The sequence below is a fragment of the Poecilia reticulata genome, linkage group LG11 (genome assembly GCF_000633615.1).
Source record: "Poecilia reticulata strain Guanapo linkage group LG11, Guppy_female_1.0+MT, whole genome shotgun sequence".
Classification (NCBI taxonomy): domain Eukaryota; kingdom Metazoa; phylum Chordata; class Actinopteri; order Cyprinodontiformes; family Poeciliidae; genus Poecilia; species Poecilia reticulata.
In genome coordinates this window covers 14,946,493-14,970,909 of record NC_024341.1, presented here as the reverse complement: position 1 = coordinate 14,970,909, position 24,417 = coordinate 14,946,493, and the positions used below count along the sequence as shown (strand labels likewise).

At 42.0% G+C, this 24,417-nt stretch overlaps 1 protein-coding gene across 1 annotated transcript in view; it reads left to right on the top strand.

The window, feature by feature from the left end:
- The window catches only part of jarid2b (jumonji and AT-rich interaction domain containing 2b), a 112,755-nt gene extending 89,278 nt beyond the window's left edge, over positions 1-23,477 (top strand). Inside the window, exons 6-18 of the mRNA XM_008422063.2 lie at positions 3,062-3,306; positions 9,965-11,432; positions 12,928-13,469; positions 16,685-16,777; positions 16,982-17,100; positions 17,564-17,634; positions 17,767-17,881; positions 17,973-18,078; positions 18,439-18,621; positions 18,907-19,037; positions 20,004-20,190; positions 20,328-20,435; positions 21,105-23,477. Coding sequence (XP_008420285.1) covers positions 3,062-3,306; positions 9,965-11,432; positions 12,928-13,469; positions 16,685-16,777; positions 16,982-17,100; positions 17,564-17,634; positions 17,767-17,881; positions 17,973-18,078; positions 18,439-18,621; positions 18,907-19,037; positions 20,004-20,190; positions 20,328-20,435; positions 21,105-21,335 — 3,599 coding nt within the window. The 3' untranslated portion in view covers positions 21,336-23,477. The remainder of the gene's footprint in view (positions 1-3,061; positions 3,307-9,964; positions 11,433-12,927; positions 13,470-16,684; positions 16,778-16,981; positions 17,101-17,563; positions 17,635-17,766; positions 17,882-17,972; positions 18,079-18,438; positions 18,622-18,906; positions 19,038-20,003; positions 20,191-20,327; positions 20,436-21,104) is intronic.
- Positions 23,478-24,417: the final 940 nt, after the last annotated feature.

The window sequence follows — 24,417 nt, the reverse complement described above, 5'->3', positions numbered from 1 at the left end:
CATACATAAATTTAACCCATGGGGGTTTCTTCCATCCAATCCGATATTTTCAATGAAGCAGGGGCCGAGTTTCATATTTCCTCCCCCTTTCCGTCCCCGACTTTAACTCCTTTCTTGGTGTGTAAAATGTCTCTCCCCCTCAACCCCCTGGAATGTAGAGGAGTAAACTGGAGAGAGATTAATGGGATTTAGAACAAGGTGAAAACATCTTTTAGATTTGTGTGTTTGAACTCTCACATTGAGACTCGGGCTGGTCTCTTGGAAGCACACAGGCTTCCCTCATCTTTCCTAGATCACATGTAGCTAAAACATTAAACTGTACATGAAGTGCAAACAGAAGGACAGTAAAACCTGTGCGAACAGATCCAGACTTGCTCTGTGCACGAGGACAGCTTATTCTCCTTTTCTTATCTGGCACCCAAGCGGTGTTTGCAAAGCAACTTGGCGCCTTCGCTGTGATATGCTAAATAAATAGATAAGAAAGAAAACACACAGATATGCTTCGTAGGGGACAATAGAGACGGGTGAGGTTAAGGACACCAAAATGGACATTTGCGTATCCGGGAGCCGACGGCATTTAAAATGTACCTTGCTGAATTAGGATTTATCAAATGGGACAGTTTAATGTGTGTCTTGGGCTCCTGTCCAACAGGAAAGCTTATATGGACTCTTGGGGAGAAGAAGAGTGGGGAAGCCAAAAGGAGAACGTGGGCAATTGAGAAAAAGGAAAAATGAAAATTGGTGAAATGTTGAGAGATGTTTACTCAGGGACGTAGAGGGAGGCAGGAAATACTTTTACATTGTTGGTCATTCATCAGCACTCCCTCTTTCTGCTACCATTTCTCATTTTGGCCTTCTGCCATATTGACTTGGCTGAATTAAACAGCTTTTAATGGGTCCAGTTTTTTTTTTTTTTTTTTTTTTTTTTTTTTTTTTTTGCTGAGCTCACTTCTCAAAATGTCAAGAATTTTCTCTTTCAACAGGCGAGGGGCAACATGAGACCTCCGGACGCTCACAAGTGTTGGAGTGCGTGCACTCGTGTACTGTATGTCCTCTATACAGTCTGGCATCTAAAGGCTCGCAGAAACATGAAGTGAAAGCTGGAAAGAGGCCTATTTATGGTGCATGTGGCATCACCTACAGGTCTCAAAAACCCATTTTGAACCGGCTCATTGACAAGCAGCATAAAGACGTCTTCAACCACTCTGTAAATCATGCATATTCTAGCAAATTTGCCAAAAGTTTGTCACTCTAATGCTTATCCAGGTTTTTCCACTTGGTCGCTGTGGTTGAAACCCTCTGGAGCTTATTTACATTGACAGTAACCTGAAAAACTCACACTATGACTTTAATAGTATTCCTGCTTCAGGAACTATCCACATTCCCGTTTTAAAACTTTTTATGGATGCGATGCTAGCTTGTTGTACCCCATTAAAGTTTTTACCTGGGTCTAGAGGGCTAAATATCTTCTCACTCGTTGCTTGGTGAATTGAGCTGCTTATGAACGGTTAGCTCCTATATGACTGAAGAATAGAATTAGAATCAGTGTTGGTGCATTGCTGTCTTAATCTACTAATGTAATTCCCCAAATGGAACTTTGTACCGTGAGCTAGCTCAGTAGCCTTTAGCAATATGTCTTACCAGCAGCACTCCTTGACTTTTTTGTTTGTTTTGCCTTTTGGCATGTTACAACCCCAAACTTGTATTTTCTCAGAATTTCACGTGATGGACCAACAGAAAACAATCCAGGGCTTTAAAGTGAATGACTCAGATGTGTTATTTTTAAAATCTTTTGATCGAAAAGCGAGATATGCAGCCTTTTTGATGACTCCAAACAAAATGGCATTTACAGGAAAGCTGATGACGGGTGATCAAAAGATGGATAAAACTCATTGCAGTGCTGGAAGAAAACCTGTTAGAGTGCAACACGTATTCTACTAGGACAAAATAGCTGCTGAATTAGGATTCAGCTGTAATTGCAGCAAAATTGAGCTTGTAACTTTGTTGGTCTTTGTCGGTAAACACGTTAAGGTTCTTGGTTGTAACATGGCAAACTGTGAACAAGTTCAAACTGCAGTTATAAACAGTAATGATAATGATAAACATTTTTCTGCCCAACCAGTTTGCTCGCTCCACTGACTTCACTTTAAATTCCCCAAAGTACAGTGAGACACGGTTCCTTCCCCCATCAAACATCTTTATTGTAGAACTGCCTTCCAGCATTTTCTCTCTCTACCTTAAAAGCATGTCTTAAAACATTCTTTTAGCATAAAAGTTATAGTTGATGGTCAGTCCTTTACTCTGTTGGAGTACTAAGACTTCTGCTCAGTATCATCACCTTAATTCTGCTTTTTATATGTATGACGTATTAATATCCTGTTTTTTTCTATCATTAACTTTGTCCTTTTTCTTCTAGCAGGTATCCAAGCCGTAGCACGTTTGTGATTTTTTGTGTCTCTCCTGCTGTCCCAACCCCCAACTGGTCAAAAGCAGATGGCTGCCTACCCTGAGTCTGGTTCTGCTGGAAGTGTCTTCCTGTTAAAAGGGAGTGTTTCCTCTTCATTTTCATTGCCTGTTTCTCAGTGCATGCTCAGGATGGGGGATTGAATCGAATCAAACATTCGATGCAATCCGTTGGTTTGCCTTGCTACTGCAAGGCTGCTTAAAGAAATGCAATTATATGGAATTGGATTGAAGCAAATGGGTTCAAATTGGGTTATATTGGATTGAACTGAATTCGACTGGATGGATTTGGCCTCTCATTGAACTTAATCTGAACCTCAGTGCCTTGAGATGACCTTTTGCTATGAATTGTAGCCTCAGAAAATGAACTGAAATGAATTGAAAGAGTTCATCCTGTTGCTGCACTTTTAGAAGAGCTCCGGCTAAAATCCGGGTCTCTTCATACAGATGTATTTCATCCTATGTCTCTTTATTATTATTATTATTATTATTATTATTTATTATTATTATGTGTCGTGCTTGTGAATAGTCATTCTTGAATAAGTCACGAATGCTAAAAGCAACACCGCTGATCCATCTTTCTTCAATTCCTTTCCAGTTTTTAACAACCACAGCAAAGCAGGAACCAGGGAGAGTCCGAGGCCGAAGGCGGGCACACACAGCAGGGACTCGCCCGCTCCTCCACTGCCGCCTCCTCCGCCGCCTCCTCCGCCTCTACTGAGGGAGCGCAGCGAGCGGGCGGAGGCGCGGGAGCACGCCAGGGAGCTCCAGGCCCTGGCCAGCAGTCGGGGCACCGCCAACGGGTTGCCATCGAGGAGAGCGGCTGAGGAGCTACGGAAGCAGGTACGGTCTGGATTAAAGCTGCAGTGGGTCTACTGGAGACGGCGTTAGCAAGATGATAATAGAAGAAACAGATAAAGGATGCAGTTTTACAGAGACATTTCTGTGGTTGTCTATTAGTTTAGAATACAAACACTTCTCAGCACTTTAGAATACCAACACAAAGTAAATTTACCGTATTTTCCGCACTATAAGGCGCACCGCATTATAAGGCGCATAGAATAGACGCTACAGTTATGGTTGCCACCCGTCCCTTACTAAACCTATACGGGACGTGATTTGTTCCGTTCTCTACAAATGTGTATGTGTAATAATAAAGAAATGGTCCCCCAGTATTTTATATAGTAGGCTGCCCCAGTCATTGTTTCACTCACGGTGTTGGTGTTGCGATATTGTGCCCAACTGCTTTCTGGGTAACACAGACCAACCGACACGCTGCCGCCGCAGTCTCTGTCTCTCACCCATAGCTCTCACCCCTCCTCCCCCAAACTTTATTAACAAACCAGCGTTCTGACAACTATCCCAGCATGCACCGCGCACTTCTTCTTCTACGGGCGAAAATGAAGTCGGCGGCTGCTTACCGTAGTTGCTAGACCTGTTGTCGCTCAATATTGGTCCATATATAAGGCGCACCGGATTATAAGGCGCACTGTCGGCTTTTGAGGAAATTGAAGGTTTTTAGGTGCGCCTTATAGTGCAGAAAATACGGTAAGTTGAAAAGTGAAAGTCATACGTTACATAGATGAATTGTATGCAAAGTGATGTCTGTTAAGTGCTTATTTCAGTTCACTTTGATGATTATGGTTTCAACCTGATAAAATCCCAAAAATCTAAGTCTCAGATGATTACAATATTTCATAAGCCAAACGAAATAAGAATTTTTACACATTAAATGGTAGCCAACCTTTATTTCCATGTACTTTACAACCAAACCCTCTTTGTAGCATTAATTACTGCATTTATGCAGCTCTTGAACTCTTACAACGTATTCATTGCTTAACCCCCTGTCTTGTTTTAATTTAAATTTATTAAGTTAAATGGGACCACAAACAACTTGGTTGCATTTGTGACCAAGCAGATTTGGTCACAAACTCTGTTTTAGCAGGTGATTTTGAAGAGTGACGTACATCTGCTTCTAGTTGCTGAGAATAGTTGAAAAATGATCATCATCATCGTCAAAGAAAAAAAAAAGAAAAGAAAATAGGAGAAATGAATATAGCAATAGAGCCTTTACAGATCCTTTTCTTTTTTTTTCTTTTTTTACAAACTCAGACTTTGCTCATTTCAGTAAATGTGCCATGGTTAGTTTATTGTTGAGCAGGTAAAAATTCCAAGAAAAATGTTAAAACAAAAATAATTTTTTATTTTTTTTTAACTGCTGTGTAATATTTGTTTATGGCGAGTACTTTCAGCAACAATTTTGCGCTGCGTGGCAAAAACAAAAGCTTAGCATACATCGCTGCGTATTGAATCTGAATTGTATGCTTTTCAGTGTTTGACCTAATAGGAAAAAAAAAATTAAGTTGTTAGTGATTTTCTAATTTATTAAGATGCACCTGCATACTATCTTCAGAGGTTTTTGTTTCTTTTATTGTTAGCATGCTCTAATTTCTTTTATCCTCCCATCTGCTACATCTTCCATTCATCTCTCTGTATGATTAATCCCAACTCCTCTTTGCCTCTCTCTCTCTGTCTCTCTCTCTGTCTTTCTCTCTCTCTCTCACTCTCTCTTCCATGCTTTTTCCTTTGCTCTGCATTTCTTCCCTCTCTTTCTGCATGGTTCAACCTACCCTCTCTTCTGCCTCCTCTCTTCTTCTTCTCCTCCATCCATTGTGTCTGAGAGAGTAATGATTGTGTTTTGGCCTCCCGCGACTGCAGCTATATTTAGTAGCGCTGGCAGAGAGCTGCGAAAATCCTGCCTTCTCTCTTCGTGGCACTTAGCGGGTTTCAAGGAACCCCACAAAGTGAAAACACGGGAAAAGAAGGCCCGACGAAAGCGTCGGTCCGAAAACGGGCTTCGCCTTGTCACGTTGGACAATTAAAAGCGACTGTCTGCTGAGGCTCTTTGTTTTGGCTCGCCTTTTTCTCCTCTCCACCGTCTACATTATGATTCCCAGCCTTTTAAATGCCAGTCTTCATCCTGCTCACGGTTGCATGGTGCAGCTGCTAATGCACACTTAGACCCATAGTTTATGTGTTAAAGTGGTTGGTATTGTCCACTAAGAGCAGCAACGAATCTTAATGAGACCGACTTCCTGCCAAGACAAACTTTATGCTCATTTCCTAGCAGTCTGTTGGCACTCTGTGTGATATTAAGACTTACTTTACGTTACATTCTCCTCTCTTCCTATCTGTTCACTCATCTTCTTTCTCTTTTCCTTAATTTCCCCATAAATTAGTGCGAATAGTATGTGTTCACCACATGAGTTCAAGACACACATACACATTTATTCACCCACTGAAAATACATACACAGGCTCAGCTATAGCAAAGGTGAAGTGATCATCCAGGGGAAAAGCAATCCAGAGTTTGTGTATGTTCAACCTGAAGGGCTACATGCATTATCATAATGCAATTTGCTGCGACTCGGCTCTCGCTAATTTAATAGCGGCGCGTATCAACAGAATCCGTGCAAATTCAAAGGACCCTTCAAACAATAGAGTCTATGAGATTAATAAGACAAAATGCAGCCAAATTATGTCTTAATGTTGGCTCCAAGTTCTGGTATCGCACAGATTATGTCTTTATATATTTGAGGATGATATGAATGCCTCGGCAGAAGTATGATTTTGTCATCTGTAGAGTTCCTTGCAAAAAATATTGATACATTTTAAACTTTCGCATTGGATCGAAAGCATCAGCTTTACCACAGATTCTGAACTGGATTCATGTCTGGACTTTGACTGGGCCATTGTAACGGATGAATACGCTTTGATAACCACCGTGTTGCTGTTCAGGCTGCATGTTTAGGGCCTCTGTCCTGCTGGAAAGTGAACCTCTACTTAAGTCTTAAGTATTTAGAGCCTTGATAACAAATTTTCTTATAGGAATGTCCTGTTTTTAGCTCCATCCATCTTCCCTTCAGCTCTGACTAGCTTCCCTGTCCCTGCTGGGAAAAGAAGGAAGAAAAAAAAAAAACAGCATGTAACCACCCAGTTTAATGGTTGGGACGGTGTGTTCAGAGTATTAGTTTTCACCACATAAGGCATTTTGCGTGTTGGCCAAATTTGGTCTCATTTGACCAGAACACATACTTCTACTTACTTTCTGTGTCCCTTACATAACTTGTGGTAAACTGCAGATGGGCTTCTTTCAATAATTCAACAGTCCGGCCACTTTTCAATAAAAGCCAGATTTGGGGTATGAATAAATTGCAGATGTCCTGTTGACATCTGTAATTTTGTTGACAGATTTGGCCGCCTGGAGCTCTGGATCTCAGCAGCAGCGCCTATTTAGGCTATTGCTTTGTAACTAAGCTGTGCTCCTTGATCTTCATGGTGCAGTTTGTTCACTATTACTCCTAACAAACCTCTAAGGCCTCCACAGAACAGCTGGACTTGTACTGAAATTAATTAATTACACACAGGTGCACTCTAATTACTAATCAGTGCTCTAATTACTTTGTCTTCACAATTATGTGCTACTTTGTGTTGGTCCATTACATGAATTGAAGTATATGGTTTTAATGTGGAATAATTTTGAAAGGTTGAAGGGGGTAATACAGTCGTGGAAATGATAATGAACCACCCAATATCCAAAACATCAAAAACTAGCATGGAGCAAAGTTGCTAGAAAAACAGACACGTCACATCGAAAGGTCCCGATCATCGGCACTGATTGGAGTTTGTATTTTGTGTAACTTTGTTGCATCCTATGTCTTGGAATATGATTCCTTGCCCTATTTTTATTGGCCAGAAATCCTTGATTCATAGAAAACTGTATCATTACAGAAAATTCGGAACATACGAATGTAATTGTTTCCTCTCAAATGTCACAAACTTGCCATCTACTAGTTTTCGCTGTCGCTGTGAGAACATGTAGGAGCGACTGGCGAGACCAGATCTCCATGTTGGGCTTCTCCTCTCTTTCCCAGGGTTAAATTTCCTCTTTTCTTTTTCTACTCTCTATCTGGCCTTCTCCCTTCTTCTGTCTGTATTCATCCCCTCCTCCTGCTCCTCCTCTCTGGGCCAACTCCTGCAGATGTTGGTTATAACAAAAAAAAAAAAAAAGAAAAAGTCTTCTTGCAAGCCCTCAGCTGGGCTATAGCAACACATGATGTCATCTAGACCCTCCTTCCTCTCCCTCCCCTTCCTCTCACGTGCAGACGAAATCCTTTCTGCTTCTGTTTGCTCTTGGCTCTTGTTTTTCTCTCATTTGGTCTCATCGTCCCTCTGAGTCCTTTCAGATTTATATTGCTTTGTGTCTTTTTTTTTGTGCTTCTTTCTTTCCTCGTTTCCCTGCTTTCATTCCTTTCACCCTCTCTCTTCATTTACCAGACAGAGTAATTGCAGAAGAACAACCGGGGAACCTGTTAGGTCTCCCCCGATCAGAACAGGTCTGCTTGAGCCCCCTTGTGGTGGAAAGTGGGATTGTCAGTCTGAGCCGCTTGGTCAGCAAACCGTAGCTGGTTAGATATCAGTCAGTCTGAGCAAAGTTAATTAGTTTAGTATAAACTCCGTGAAGAAAAACAAACAGCCTGGAAGTTTTGGGTCATTCGAAAATCAGTCTAATTTGTAAGCAAGGCACTCCTTCACAATATTCATCACATGCTGATCAATTCTCCGCTTTATTGTTTGGTTTCTTTTCCCTTTATTTCACACCTTTCCAACACTCCCTCCTTCTTTCCTTTTCACCCTTTTTTTCCTCAACCATTGTGTGCATGTGTGTTAGGAGGAGGGGGAACTGATTGACGGAGGCTGGGTTAGGTTTCAGTGCGCCCTTATCTTTTAATGGCCCGGTCTTTGTGTTGGCCCCTGCCACCTGAGACGAACACAATACAATACAATACATGTGCACGCACACACACACACACACACACACACACACACACACACACACACACACACACACACACACACACACACGCTCTCACCGGCATGAATATGAGTGTGATGCGAGAGCCTTTCAAAGGAAAACCTGTCAATGGGCTGGCTGTAGCTCACCTCCTGTGGTGCCCCGGCTGTGATTGATAACTCCATCTCTACTTTCTTCTTCTCCTCACCCCCCATTCTTCTGTCCAAGCTCATGTAAACAGAGGAGCATAAAGACCCCGCAGACAAATTACAAGAACCCCAGAAACATTTCTCATGTCTTTATGAAATTCAAAGTACTCGTGCTGTGCTTTTGAACAGTGGAGAACAGAATAACAATCAAAATTTTTTATACTGGATATCATCAGCATAAAATTGGAAATATGTTTCAAGTTATTATTTAATTATGAGTCATAAGGAAAATATCAATTTGACTAAATAAGGCCTGGAACTGAACCTGTGCTACCCCATGGACAGGATCTTGGAGTTGAATACACCAGAAAGGCCTCTTTGTCCAGATGAAATGGTTCAGGAGATAGATTTTTCTGCTTTACCCATTAGCCTTAAAAACAAAAAACAAAAAATAAAACTTTAGATTTATTCACACAGAATAATCTAAAGGAAGGTAGAGATTCACTAAAGAAAAGATAATCCACAAGTTGGTGTGAAAGTAAGACATAAGATAAGAAAGATAAAGCTATGCCGCATTCTATGTGCACAAATGAGCGTCACTACAGATCCTTCTTTCCAGCAGCTGTTAGACTATATAGCCATTGCTGCTCCCAACAAGCTCAAACTCAGTGTTTCCATATTGTCCTACTACTGTATGTGGAAGAACAAGCATAAAAAGAACAAAAGCAGCAGGATAAAACTTGATCAAGGGAAATGAGGTTGAAATTTGCCAGACCCAAAAGAAGTTCAGCTCTAAATAAACTGGCTGTGGACTCTCTGAGCAAGCAACAGGACAACCACGTTTGTCCCTGAAACTCTCACTCACGCACTTCAAAACACAAGCAAGTAAAAAAGGCTAGTTTTGTTTAGCCAAATGGGATTTTACCGCGTGCCAATGACCCCACCTCCTACCTCATACTGTACAGCCATCTGTTAATGGAAACCACAGAGCCATCCCTGCTTCTCAGCTCATGTTTTTCATGTTTTTTCTTTTGCTCTCTAAACTGTTGTTTATCCCCTCATGTTGTGGGTTTGCGCTTGTATAAATCTGAGGCACAGTGTTGACAGTAAATGGAAGATTTAAGCAGCCTAGTCGATTTTTTTTCCTTTCTTTTTTCCAGACTTTACTTGCCGAACGCAGCGTTCCACAAATAGCTTAGGATCTGTCTAACCAAACGTTTCAACATGCAGCTAGAAACAGTGCGTGACCTCTTCATTAGGAAACACCCACGTTCCTACATTCTACGAGTTGTGCTTTCTGAAAATTATATCTGTGTGGGCATATTGTGGAAAATTATCTTAATTATCATGTCGCCACAATTGTATTTATAACTCAGACTTCATTTGAAACACAGCAATGACACAAAATGTAATCAGACCATCACCACCTTTTTTTTTTTTCTAGAAAGCATCCCTAATATTCTGCTAATCTTTTTTGTTTCCCTGTCTATTTATCTCAGGTCTCAAAAGTGAATGGGATGACGCGGGCTGGCTCGGCACAAGCTGTCAGCGGTGCCAAGAAGAGCCACGACTTACGACTGCCGTCCAAAACTGTGAAGAAGTACACAGCCACCGTGTCCAAGGGCCACGTCACCTACACCAAAGCCAAACAGAAAGAACTGGGCAAGAAAACCAAACTCAGCAGCAGTAACAAACACAACAGCGCCGCCTCGGCATCATCGTCAGCGAACAATCACAATCAGCACAGCCAGCCAGCAGCCAGCAATAGGCTGGCCAACTCAGGAAAAGCAGCGGCACCAGCCCACCACAGCAATGCAAAAACCCGCAAACAGGTGCTATTATCAAACGGGCTGCACAAAGCGGCGGTCAACGTGCGACCCAACGGCAGGCTAAACGGGCAATGGCACAATGCCTCAGCCAAGGAGGACGGGCAGAAACAGTGCCAGCAAGGCCACGGGGAGTGCCCGGGTCGAGAGGGACTGCGAAACTCCAAGCGGCGTCTGGAGGTGGTGCTTAACTCTGTGAGTACGGGGGTTGTTGTGCAAAAAGCCAAAACGAGTGGCTCAGAGGCCAAAAAGGCCAAGCTTCAGCCTGCACCACTGGAGACGCGCAGCAGCAGCAAAAAGGTGGCCAATGACGAGAAAGCTGCCAAGCAGAACGGCACCCCTACCGCTCCGGTTTCTAATGGACACGATACAGAGAAGCCCACCCCACCTAAACAGACTCAACCTGCTACTCCACTTCCACCTTCTATTCCACCGCCTCAACAAACGCCACCTACTTGTACACCAGCAGCCAATGTGGAGCCAGTGAACCAGCGGCCCAAGCGCGCATCGGCCGGCAAGCTGATGTTGATACGACAAGCACAGCAACAGCAAAGCAGGTCGCATGGTCGCAGCTCCTCCTCATCCCCCTCAGTAGGCCACAATAACGCACCAAACCCCAGTCGAGCCAGCACTACCTCAGACCCTCAACAAACCTCTGCCTCCTCTCCCTCGTCCTGCAACAACTCATCTACGCTTCCTCCCACCAACGGCCCAGGCCAGATCAAACCAGCAGCGTTGCGGCTCGCTGACCGTGACAAGGAGTGGGAGCACGAGAAAGAGCTGACGCGGCAAAAGGAACGTGAGCAGGAGAAGGAGCGGGAGCGCCAGCGGAGCAAGCCAGAGGGCTGGGCGGCGCTGGGCGAAGTGCCGGTCTTCCGGCCCACTCAGCGAGAGTTCCAGGACCCTCTGGTGTACTTGGACGCAGTGAGGGAACAGGCCGAGGTGGCTGGCATGTGCCGTGTGGTGCCACCGCAAGACTGGCGGCCGGAGTGCAAGCTGAATGAGGAGATGCGCTTCGTTACACAGGTGCAGAGGGTCCACATGCTGGGCCGACGCTGGGGCCCAAATGTGCAGCGGCTGGCTTGCATCCGCAAGCACCTTAAATCTCAGGGCATTACCATGGATGAGCCACCCGTCATTGGTAAGTGAGCCAAATGGGAAGGCACGTTTGGTTGTGAATGGGAAAACTACCTTTAGTAGTATTTGAAATGATTAAGTGTTAAGCTGCAGGCTTCTGCGGATAAACACTGGGAAGAAGACCTCTTGATTGTACAGGAGTGAATTAAACCATGACAGTCAGCTTTGAAGCAGTAAGCATTCAGGTTTTTTTATGGTGTAGATGGATAGGATGGCACTCGGGTACAAAGTAAAACAAAACCTATTTGGAATTTAGCAGAGTGTTCACTAATAACTGTGTTTGAGAAATACAAATCAGTAAAATGTCATAATGTTGCTCCTCCTCTTTGCATGTGTTGTGCTTTTTTGTGCTTCCAACAGATTTCATGTTCTTTATATAGGACAGTAACAATATGTGTTGTTTTGGCACAAAACCTGATGGCCAGTAAAGATGAATCTTTCTTCCTCCTCCTGTTAGCTTATAAATCTTTACTAGACTTCCAGTCACCTTAATTTTTTTATTATAACAATATAGAAAAAAAATGTCATCTTTGGTGACTGTGTATGCTGTCATGTAGCTACCAGGGTGTTGTTTTCATTTTTTCGTTCAGCTTGTTTCATTGTTTATATAGAGCCTCATTTAAATCAGCTCAGTGTAGCGAGTGCTGTTGCAGCTGTTAGCCAGACAGAGCTGGCATCCAGTTTACCACAATGGAGTGTCTGTCACCAGCCAAAATATCTTTCCTCTCAATGACTTCCTGTAGCATCGCCAGGAAATCCATTCGGCATTAAGAGCAATTTGCCTCTCTTTTTGCCAGAGTGATCGCCTAGAGAGTTGTTTTTTACAATGCGTAATGACCAAATTAAATAATTTAAGATGATGAAAAGGTTTGATCTGATCTGTGAGTGTTACGACTGATGCTGCTTTGTTGTGCAGTTCTCACTCTGTGAAAATGCACATGCAGAACGGGTTATAAAGTTGCTCTGGTGTCACTCCTCTGATTCCTGACCTTGTGTGTGTAAACTCAGTGAGCAGACTAGTGACATTTTTTGCACCAGTAAAAACAGAGAGACATTTTATTTTTTTTAATATTACTGTCATGTTTAGAGATGTACCAATCTACGTTTTGTCAATGTTGGATAATAGGGACACAACCATCATGTTCCACTGAAGAGAGGGAAGATTCTGTAAAAATATCAAAATGGTTTCCCAGTTGATAATATAGATTGTTGGAATAATTAGCATTGTTAGCTTTATTAACTGTGAAGTGAAGGTATTCTTTGGGGAATTTGTAATCCTTTACTTTCAGGATTACAAAATCTTGCCTATTCCATGAAGGCAGTAGAAAGCACAAGCGGTTCCCACAGTCAGTATTTGCTGCTTTTATGGACATGTCTAAGTGAAGAAGAGCTGATACTGGAAAAGCAGCATATTTTTTTTAAAACAAAAAATACTTAAAGTTCTACCACCGGTTTTGATGTTAGCCTTTGGAAGCTAACCCTCTATTTGCTTTGCGCAGGTGGCTGTGAAGTGGACCTGTCACGTTTTTTCCAGCTCATCAATGACATGGGCGGCATGCAGCAGGTCATGGACCTGAAGAAGTGGACCAAGCTCGCCGACCTCCTGCGAATCCCCAAGTCGGCACAGGACCGGCTGGCCAAGCTGCAGGAGGCGTACCTCCAGTACATCCTCTCCTATGACTCTCTTAGCGCCGAGGAGCGCCTCCGGCTTCTGGGCGATGTGCTGCAAGAGAAAAAGAACCTGGAGTCACGGCAGGGCCCCCTGGAGGGCCTCTCGGATTCTGCTGCGCACGCCTTGCCACGCTACGAGCCCAAAAACGGGTTGGTGGGCGGAATAGTCGGAGGGACGACCGGGAACCATCGCACCAACGGAGTGTACCACCGTCTGAAATGTCTGAAGGAGCTGGAGGCTCAGGTCAAAGCGGGCCGACGCCGGCTCTTCGCTCAGGAAAAACAAGGCAAAGAGGACAGGCATAACGGAGAGCAGCGACTGGAGGAGGACCGGGGCGTTCTCAGCGATCAGTACAAGTGTATTTACAAGGTGAGGATGAAAACAATGCCGTCCTTTCATGCCGCACACAAGAGGCATATTGACGAGAGGCATGAAAGGGCATCTATTTCTGCAGTTTTTTTTTTTTCCTTTTGTCAATGAGTGCACATAATAATTCTTATTGTCATTTAAGGATCGCCTGTTGGTTTGTCGTCAGAAGTAGCAATGCAGCATGGAAGCATCTTTGAATCTTGCTTCCTTATTGCCTCAGTTTTGTGGTTTCTCTTGTGTAACTTTTAACCAGCTGAAAGATATTGAGAAAGACACATTTGCGTTTTGGCAGCTACTATCCGGTTGGTTTTGACCTCTCAAAATTAATTCTCTGAGCAGTACAATGCTTGTGTACTGTCGCAATGAGACTCACTCTTAAAAAAAACAATAACTTTTTACCTCAAGTTTGGGGGCCAAGGTTTCATTGACCCTCCCACTTTACTGCAACCACTCTCGCTTGTGGTCTCGTTCACATCATGACACGTAGCAGAAAAACTGACTGTGATAAAACTGTTTCTCCCTGAGTTTTATACTTTACCTGCCTGTCTTTTTGTCTTTATCGAGTTCTTCATGAGAGGAGCAGCTGAAGTGCTGCTGTAATCTCAAACCTCTGTAACTCATCAGAGGTTTGGTTTCGTCAACTGGCAAGAAATGCGATTTACGGGATCATAACACTGTTAAATATCTGTCATTTAAATGCTTTTAAATCTCTGCAAGTTTTAAGATATTAATTCAGCAATATGGCACAGAATGAGAAGCACTCTTCTCTCAGCCTGAATTGTTAGGACCAAGCATTAATTGCGTTGTGTGTCTGGAGCTTTTAGTCGACTAAAACACGACTTTGTTTCAGTCATGGTCAGAGTTAATACTGCTTTAATCACAAAGATATTCCCCATTGAAATTCTAAGTATGAGTAATGCAGTTCCAGTCGGAAGTGTACATACACTTATCCTCAGGATGTGACTTTAATGATTTACTTGAATCCATCTTTTGGTTGCATTTGGTGCAGCACAATTAAGTTAGAGGACTGATTTCACAGATTGATAGAGAATGTTCTCTGATCTGCACAATTTTACAAATACAAATGCAGGTTCAACTAATATTTGTTTAAATGTTCCTGAGAAGTTTCCCAATATAAATGTTGGGTAACTTTTTATACACCTTGCCAGGTTTATGGTATAATCCTGGCTGCATAAATGATTTCAGCGTCATTTTTCTTAAATGCTTTCAACTACTACTGGCAGCAAAACAGCCTAATACTGCCACTGCAGTCGGTACAATGTTCTTGGATGTAAGTTTTCATCCAAGAACTCCTTGTTCTTGTGGACAAACGGGTCAGTCTTGGTCTCATCTGAGCCTTGCTTTTTATCTGAGGTGGACAATTTTCCATTCACATATGTGTCCCCAATGGGGGATGAGCCCCAGATGGGATTGACTAGTTACACAAAGGCCCCTGCTAATTGCCGTCACAGGTGGAAAAACTGCTCACAAAGTCAGTGACCCTTTTGAGATCCACCTAAGACTCATGTAGAGTTCCCAATGGTTTAGCTGACGAGCAAAACCAGTTGGGAACACAAATGGTTTCCATATAAGATTCTGATTACAAGTCCAAACTTGCTTAGTTCTCATTAAGCCTAACCAATATCCATATGAGGCCCATATGTTGGATACAGTTGGGTGTTCTGACAGAAAATTGTGTTTTGGAATGGGAAACAAAGGCTAATATTAAGCTTCTGGAATGGCTCAGAACCCAACCAATTGAAAACATATGGACTGTTTTAATGCCCAGCCTGTACCACAAAACAATGTAATTTAAATGCACTCGAATGTTTCCAACTATCCAGACAGAGGTCCAAGAAGTTTTCTTGCAACTCACAGAGAGGCATTGAACCAAACAATAGTGTGGGTGTTCAGATATTTGAGTCTGCATGTACAATGTTGACCTTGTGCAGGTGAGAGGAAATCTACAGTAAATTCCAATCTGTGCACCCATTTCTTGACGGGTTTTATTGCATCATGTCATCTCAAAAACGAAAGGTTCAAATGTGTCATTAAGTTATCGCATTCACGCTGATATAGTGAGTGTATGTAAACTTTTGAGCAGACCATATCTTTTGCTCGATTGATGGAAACGTCAGCTTGTCGTTTTTGTACCTTCAACATCTTCCGAGCGAAATATTTTTCTGCAGCTGTGTTCTGTGTACGGTACTCTGTAGGCCTTGTTATGTGCACATGGATTCACATGCGCAATATTCCCACCACTATTTCCTCTTGACTGCTTTGCTGATCTGGCTGGTTGAAATGTAGGTCAGGTAAAAAAACAAAAACCCAAACAAACAACAACAAAAAAAAAGCCAAACTACTCCTTTCAAAACGTGTGTGTTCTTTAGCTTTACACATTATTGCTTATCTTCAGCGGGACTGATTTGTGTGCACACATGTGTTGTTGGGTTGAAGGTATTTCAGCAGTTCATCCAGTCATGAAGATGACTTTGGTAACTTTCTCGCATGTTCACTTTGACTCTGAAGCAAACTTTAATCATCTCAAGTCTGGATCTCATTTGATTTTTATTTTTTTATTTCCCCCCCACCCCCCTCTCACTCCCTGTCTCCCATGGTAACCGACTCCCTCGCTCTCTGACCTTCCTTTGAAGAACTGAGATCCTGCCAACAGACATGACCCAGAACAATCAATGACTCCGTCACAACATGCACAGCTTAGATTTGTGGGCAGTTTTTGATTATAAGAGGCCTCTAAGAAGGAGGTCCGATTTCACTTGTCCTGTCAAGAGAACAAAGTGCTTGTCAGGAGTATAATTATGGTCTCTAAATGATTAAGAAGTATTTGAACTGTCAGGAAAGAAACAAGTATATTTTTTATTTAACTTTATTATACTTCTTTGGATGAGATTTGACAAATCTCATCTAATTAAGTTGCTTTGAGCTCGAGGATTTGACAAGGTTAAAGCATACAGCGAGCGGATTTGTAGATGTGGGACTCCCATAAAATAGGATAAATATACATTTGTCTGTAAACATGCCATTTTATCCAGTCTTTGACTTAAACAAACTTTGAAGTTTGGAGGGGGAAAAAATTATTCCTTTTACTCATTTTCTCTTCACGTCCTTTCTTTTGGTTTGCATCTCCCTGGTTTCTTTTTCCCAATCATGACATTTAGTCTCTTCCGATGGATAATTTAGCGTTTTTTTTGCAGGGGAAATCGGTTTCCTTGACCAACTTCTTCAGGATAGCCCGGAACACCATGACCATGTGCTTTAATAAGGAACCTGGAGCTGCTGAGGTTGAGGTAAGCCTCCCAAAAAAAAACCCCCCACATCAAACGAGAAAAGGAAAGTCAACAACTTTTAGTGGCTGAATTTATTCTGCAACTGTGGGTAAAATGAGAACGTCAAGCTGCTGAAGGAAACCATTCATCACTTCAGTACAACACCTGGAATATGCTTCATGCATTTCTAAGTCAACAGTTGTTTTTTTTCTCCTCTTTTTACAGCAAGAATACTGGAGGATAGTGGAGCAGAGAGACACCCACGTGGCAGTCCACTGTGGAAAGGTGGACACCAGTACACACGGCAGTGGTTTCCCAACAGGAAAATCAGAGCCATTTTCAAAGTAAGGGCCTCGCATTTAATATCCTAAACATTCGGATGAACGAAATTGAGCTGCAAAATGAGGGTTTTCACCGGTTATTGTTGAAACTTCAGCTCAGACGTTACTTTAGTGGCGTGGCAACGACACGGCTTAAGCTCATGTTATGCCACGCAGATGCTCTGCCTGCGCTGACGAAGAATCTCTTACCGCGACATGACAAATGCATGGAGTGGTTCAGACATTGACCTACTTTTAGACTAATTCAGCTAATGAGCGTTTCACCACTGTTAGCCCCTAATAAGAGGTGTTTAGAGCGCTGAAATTTCAGCTTCGGTGCTGCAGGAACAAAATTGTGAACACTATTCAACATCCGGGTCTGACCCGAGTGTCAAACAGAAGTCTTTGCAGAGCAATCTGTCGGAGGATTCACAGGTGTTTCGTTGAAGATGTTTGTTAAATATTATTTTTTCCCCTCTCTCCTCAGACATGGATGGAACCTCACCGTCCTTCCAAATAATTCTGGATCCATACTGAGGCATCTGGGTGCTGTGCCTGGTAAGACATTACTGCATTTGTATATTTGTACAGACCAACGAGCTTTATCAGGCGCACCTTGTCAAATGTTGTGCGTTACTCTGCCTGCGGTGAACTCGGCAGTCATCAACGCCTCCGTCCCATTTTTTTCAGGGGTGACCATTCCCTGGCTAAATATTGGCATGGTCTTTTCTACCTCATGCTGGTCTCGAGACCAAAATCGCCTTCCATATATTGATTACTTACACACTGGTGCTGATTGCATTTGGTAAGTGTCACCGACCTGCGTTTAAGACCTGCCGTATCGCGGTAACACGCAAAGCTTAGATTAACGGGATGAGACCTCTGTTCTCTGGCAGGTATTCTGTCCCTGCTGAGGAGAAGGCTAAGCTGGACAAGGTGGTCCATACACTGCTTCAAGCCAATGGCACCCCAGGACTAGAAATGCTGGAGAAGAATATTATGGTGAGTAGTGTCTGTGTGGGAGCAGTAGAACTTTTGCTTCATGCCTTTGTATGAATGTGTAGGAATTGTGAGGAATCGTTATTCCTCAAAAATAACGCTTTTCAAACCAATGAAGTCTGGGAAAGTCTGGAATTGTGTTTTAGAGATCCGAATAAGAAATGGGGGGGAAAATGGAAAGATATTTGCATATCTAGACTCTCCATCCATCCAACCAACATGTAGTTCATTCCATGCCAACTTTAGCCATGTCCTGCCGTAAATACCAGAAACAACATTTATTTTAGATCTGAAAAGTGTAACATTTTGTCAGATTGTTTGGGAACTCTTCCCTTACTCTCTCTCTCGTCGTTAACCCTCCAGATCTCTCCAGAGGTGCTGTGCCGTGAAGGCATCAAGGTTTACCGTACGGTCCAGCGGAGTGGTCAGTTTGTGGTCTGCTTCCCCGGTGCCTTTGTCTCTAAAGTGTGCTGTGGCTACAGCGTGTCGGAGACGGTGCACTTTGCCACGCCACACTGGATGAACCTGGGTTACCAGGCTGCAAAGGTCAGTCCATGACACCAGGTGAACATAATGGTTGTGCCGAATATGAGCCGATATACCCAGCAGTAACTTGGACGTTGGGTCAAATAAAGCAGACTCTGATGTTTTTATTTTTTTATTTTTTAGAATTTAATTCAACATTTTTAACTCTGCAAGAAAAATCCAAAAAGTTTTTACTTGCGCAAAAGGGATATTTGGAAAGAAAAGTCGACTATTTACATTGGTTCACTAAAAGAAATGAATTGCATATGTAGCATGTGATTTATGCTTGTTTTGCTTTTTGCCCAGGACCTGAAATTTCGTTGCATAGCCAAGCCCTTCTCCATGGAGAAGCTACTGTATCAGATCGCCACCGCCGAGTCCAAGAGGGACAACGGCCTTCTCCTCACCACCATCTCCTCCCTACTCAAAGACCTCAGGCAGGATGCCACACCACACAAAAACACTTATTTATAATGTCACAGATCTAAAATAAGTCTTGATTTAAAATATTTGTAACGTGACCAGGTTAAGGCTTTGAATTGTAGAGTCATTGTAGACTGAAAGGCTAGACTTTTTGTATGTAATAACATAGTATAACATAAGTATTTACTCCAGAATTTTAAATAAAATTATACAGCATGAAGGGATCACTTATTTATTTTAATATATCGTGTTATAGTTGTATTGTAACTATAACGTGTTGTTATTTTGATGCACAGGCTAGAGCAGAAATGTCCACTAAATTTAGAAGTAGTAACTACGTGTTGTTTACAGTATTACACATTTTTGCCTCAAATGTATAATTTCAGGCATTTTTAGAATAACACAAAAATAAATTGGGTAATTAGTTTCCTGCAGTCGACCGCTTTACAGATCCCACTTCTAGTTTTCCAACAGTAGTTTTAAATTGATATTACCTGTATGAGAGAGACTAGTAGTGATTCTTTTTGCTCTCTCACCATGACAGTCAGAAAAGTGGGAGCCTTCCTTCAGCCAGCTCACCAGCAGGGTGCAGCAACTGTTGTGGGAGAGTGTCAGTGCTGTATTGCTCTAAAAAAAAAGGAAGGATTATTCTATAAGGCAATTAAAGTACTTTAGTTGGTAGAAAGAGTGTGATGGAAACTTTGATCAGTTTTGAAGCTTCCATTTTTTATTTTTTACTTTGGTGCTTGTAGCTGACCTGGTGCCTAAAAAGATCAAACACATTTACATTTTTCTAAGTGTGTCACTTCTTCTTTGCCCAGTATTTGTCCATGTTGTATTTGGAATTCATATAAACATTTTGTAAATATCACCATAGAAAGTTCACTTCTGTTTGCTCAGTTGCAATCACACGTCGACAGGTTCTGGTCTGAAAACGGTCTTCTGCCTCTTTCTGAACCTGCTTCCGTCTCGTCCTCCAGGAACATAGAGTTGCACCAACGTCAGGAACTTTATAACGCGGGTTTGCTGTCCTCTGCCCGGTACGGCACGCACGACGGCAACCTTGGCCCCGCCGACGGGCGCAAGAAGCCCCGCGGGAAATGGCTGGCACTGGAGTCCTTGGAGAGACGCTGCCAAATCTGTCAACACCTCTGCTACCTGTCCATGGTGAGACCTTTTCACAATAATAAAGTGAGAACAATGATCTAAGAGCGGAGGACATTTAAAAAGGGTCGCAAACATTCCTGTTGCTCTTCGATCTGTATCCCGAGTGGTAATATTGCATCGTTTTCACATCTTTGCAGGTGGTTCAGGAGACGGACAACGTGGTTTTCTGTCTGGAGTGTGCACTGCGCTACGTGGAGAAGCACAAGTCCTGCAGGGGCCTTAAGATGATGTATCGATATGACGAGGTGAGATGTTCTCTCTGTGTCCAGAAGGGGGCGGCGTCAACTTAAAAATAAAACTGAACACTCGCCGTTGACACTCTTTCAGAATGAGTTTGTCGGCTTATAAATAAACGATTAACTCTGGCTGTTGAAAGCGTAACCAAATGTATTTACAGTTGAACTTTTCTCGTATTGTCTTTGTTTTTTTTCTCTATTTATATAATGTACATCTGCAAATGCAGCTGCGGGCTAACAACAGTATTATGGAAGCTAATCTGTTTGCTCTAATACAATTCAAAAAGTGAACTTCATATGTTGTCTAGATTTTGTTCATGCAGAAGCATGTATTTCATGCATTTATTTTGATTAATGTTGACGACTGTTACTTGAAGAAAATTAAATCTCTCATAAGATGAAAAGTTTACGTAAAACCAATAAAAACACATATTCATACAGAAATGCTAGCCTTCTGAAAACTGCGTCGGTGTGCAGCCGACGCCGTCACAAGCTGATCAGGGCGCAGTCAAATGCACCTGTGCTTGATTATAAATAAAAGCATCTTCTCAACCCTAGCAGGAGATGTAACTGTGGAGATCATCAAGTTCTTTTAAAAATGAAAATGTCTACAAGAGCAGGTTCATCCCACTTGTGTTTGTTCTCACCACATTTTCCGTAACACTGTTTCCCATACAGGAGCAAATCAACAGTTTGGTGAACCAGGTGTGCGGTAGGGCCATGCTAAAGAACGGAGGCGTCGGAGGGGGAGCTGTCATTGTTAGCGGAGGAGGGGGAGACTCTTGCCACACTCTAAGCCCCGCTAAAGCATCGCCAGCCAAGCGGGGGCCCCGGAAGCGCGCCACTGTGGAGGTGTCCCTGGCCCGCCTGTCGTCCATCCACATGCCGAAGGCGGCGGCCGTGTCCTGAAGCGGACAAGCGGGGGGGGGATCTTCTGCCACTTCTGTTTTGTTTCTACATTAAGCAGGATCACTTTCCCCCCCCACAGTCCTCCCCCCCGAGCTCAGTCTCCATTTCGCTCACCTCTCCTTTAGCGACAGCTTGTTTCTGAAAAACAGAAAAATAAACGCAAAGCAAGATGTCTTTTTTGCACTAGTGTGAAAGAAGAATTAGTTTTTATCTCGAGTGATATTTTTTATGATTTTTTTAGTCTCCCCCCGACCTGCTCTGAATCGACAGTACAAGCATTAACATTCAGAGGAAGACTTGACAGGGCCCCATTTTTTACCCCTCCATCCTCTCTGACTCAGAATGGGTTACATTTGTTACCTTTTTCTTGCATCACTTGCTCCTGAGACTGAACCCCCCCATCCTTGTTAAAACTTGGAACGAATAAAATGTATACCCACCCCCCACCACCACGTTTAATTTTTTTTTCTCCCCCTTCCAGATGACGTTAAGTAGTTACCCAAAGTTTCTCTCTGTCCTTGATTTTAAGGAAGAAGAGTCCTTTCTTATTGAATTTTATGCGTTTGTGATGCATTTCCTGCAGATTTTCTTTAAAGGAGGTGATGCAAGATTTAAAAACTTGAAAAGACGATGTTGGTTGGCTACATTTTTTGAGTTCTATTTTGAATCTTTAGCTTTTTTTTTTTTCTGCTAGGTTTGGTTTGGTTTCTTCTCGTATTTTATTTTGTTTTGTCCGTCGGCGGACGTGAGCGAAGCAGAGCCTCACTGCCGCGTCGACACGGAGGGATCTCTCGCCAGAAATCGGTGCCTGACACTTGACGAGGAGATCCGTTTTATTGGTGCTGTTGGTTATAATTACTGTATAACAACACAAAAATAAAAAAAATAAAAAATAAAAAAAGATGTTTGAGGGGGGCGTTTGGCGCCTGCTTCACGCCCCACAGGTCAGAAAGGCTTTCAGGCTTTTCTGGTTCTAGATGTGCAATCGTGTTAACATTCCATTCTTCCAGTCCTCTTGTTTCATCTGTACCAGTAAACATTAATTATTATTATATTATTATTTTTTGGGGGTTTTTTTTGTTTCCCATTTGTTGAGCTGATGTGTTATCTCAAGTAGAGCCACTAGTTAATGAGTGTAAAATGTGAAATATCGATTTTTCCTTTCTTTGCTTTTTTTTTTGCTATTTTGTCCCCTTTTTTCCAGATATATTATGAGTCATTTTTACAGAGGAAAAATGTCCAACACAAACAAACAAACATCAACTTTTTTGTACATATATCCTGTAAATTTCTTTAAATACTTGAGCCTTTTTCCAGGGTTAAGTAAGAAAGAAAAGGAAGGAAAAGAATGCAGAAGAGAGAGTTTTCCAGAGAGGAGAGTGCTTGATGAAGAAAAAGCCTTACAATTCCCTTTCTTCATCTGTGTGAGTTAGATGCTTACAGGGTTTTGCTCTGGTAAATGTGTATAAAAATTTTAAGTGCTGCTTATATCACTAAGAAAGAAGATATTGAGTAGCCAATGATTGCCCCCTCCTGACCCCTACACTCTTCCCCCCCTCCCCCTTTTTCCTCCAGCCTAGTTTTGTTTGTTTAGCTTTACTTTTTTAAAGAAAAGGGAAAAAAAAGGATATGTTGACAAAAAATGGGTTTTTACATTTTCATTACTGAAAATTCAACAAAAATGTAGTAGCTACTCATGTTGCACTGAGCTTGCCAGTGGTGACTGTCAAGGAAAAAAAAAAATCCTATAATCCAGTTTGTCGGTATTTGTCCCTCGCAGAAGACTGAACTGTTTTAGGACTATTTAAAGAAATACCAAGGTGTTTTCAGCTTCATAAAAAGTGGTTGTCAAGTTTTTATGGCCTTACAATATATTTTATTCTTACGGGATTTTTTTTTCTTCCAGTTTTTGTTTTATTGCTTAGTTCTCTTGTTTTTTTTTTCTTCCATTTTCTACAATATAAACTACTTGCTCACAATGGGATCTCTGGTGACTTAATTTATTAAAGCCGTGCGTCGGCCTTTCCTTTCATTGGGAAAGAGTTTCATGTTGGTTATATTTACAGTTTTTTACTTTTGCAGTTTGTACTTAAGGTTTAATAAAAACTTACAGACAATTCACTGTCAGTCCTTTCCAACCTACTTGTGTCTCGTTTCTTTGTGTCGAGTTTCCATTTGAGTACAGGAGGAAATTACTTTGTGCTGCCTCATCAATATTTTATTTGCATGTTATTACATGTCAGTAATATTTAAGTAGAGCCAAAGTTTCCACAATCAAACTTTACTGAAATGTTTCCAAATCATTAAATACAAAAATGTGGAAATCAAAATGGTTTAATAAGCTTCATTTAAAAGCCACAATTATTTTAAGGAGTTTCATCAAAAAGCCATATCAAAGCTAATATGAAATTCAGCTAGAAAAATTAGCATTTCCTGTGAACATCCAGTGTGAATCCTTAAACATTTTTAGGGAGAATTGGATTGAAGTCAAAAGAAGACTCGAAATGTATGAAATGGGTAGAAGCAGCAGAATAAAGCAAAACGCAAATAGAAAAACTTAAGAGTAAAAACTTTAAGCTAATGCAAAAATCCCACCTAAAGAGTATTAGAAATTTGTGCAGAACAATGTTTACAAAGCTGAACTGTAAGGTCAGGACACGGCTTATAAGCGAAAATGAGCTAAAAAGCTAAAGCTAGCTGACTAGCATCTTGACCTACCTCACATACTCCAGTGTGAAAAGACACATGTAACAACTAAAATTAGCTAAGAAACTAAATAATTGTAGCATCTAGACTAGCATGCTGACCTATAGTAATGTACTACATGCAGTGTGGAAAAAACTGAAATGTAATAAGCAGAAACATTAAAAAACTGAAAGGGTCTACTATCGTCTTTCAAAGCAAAACTTTCTGCTCGTTTATTGAGCCCCCACCCCCAATGCTAATGTTTGTGGGCCACTACTGTGTTTCACAACATTAAATTGGTCAATCGAGTGTGATAACTGCTAGCTAAAAAGCTTTTAGCTAGATGGTCTGAATGCTATTGATAGCATGCAGACTATCACTAGCATGCTGTTTAAAT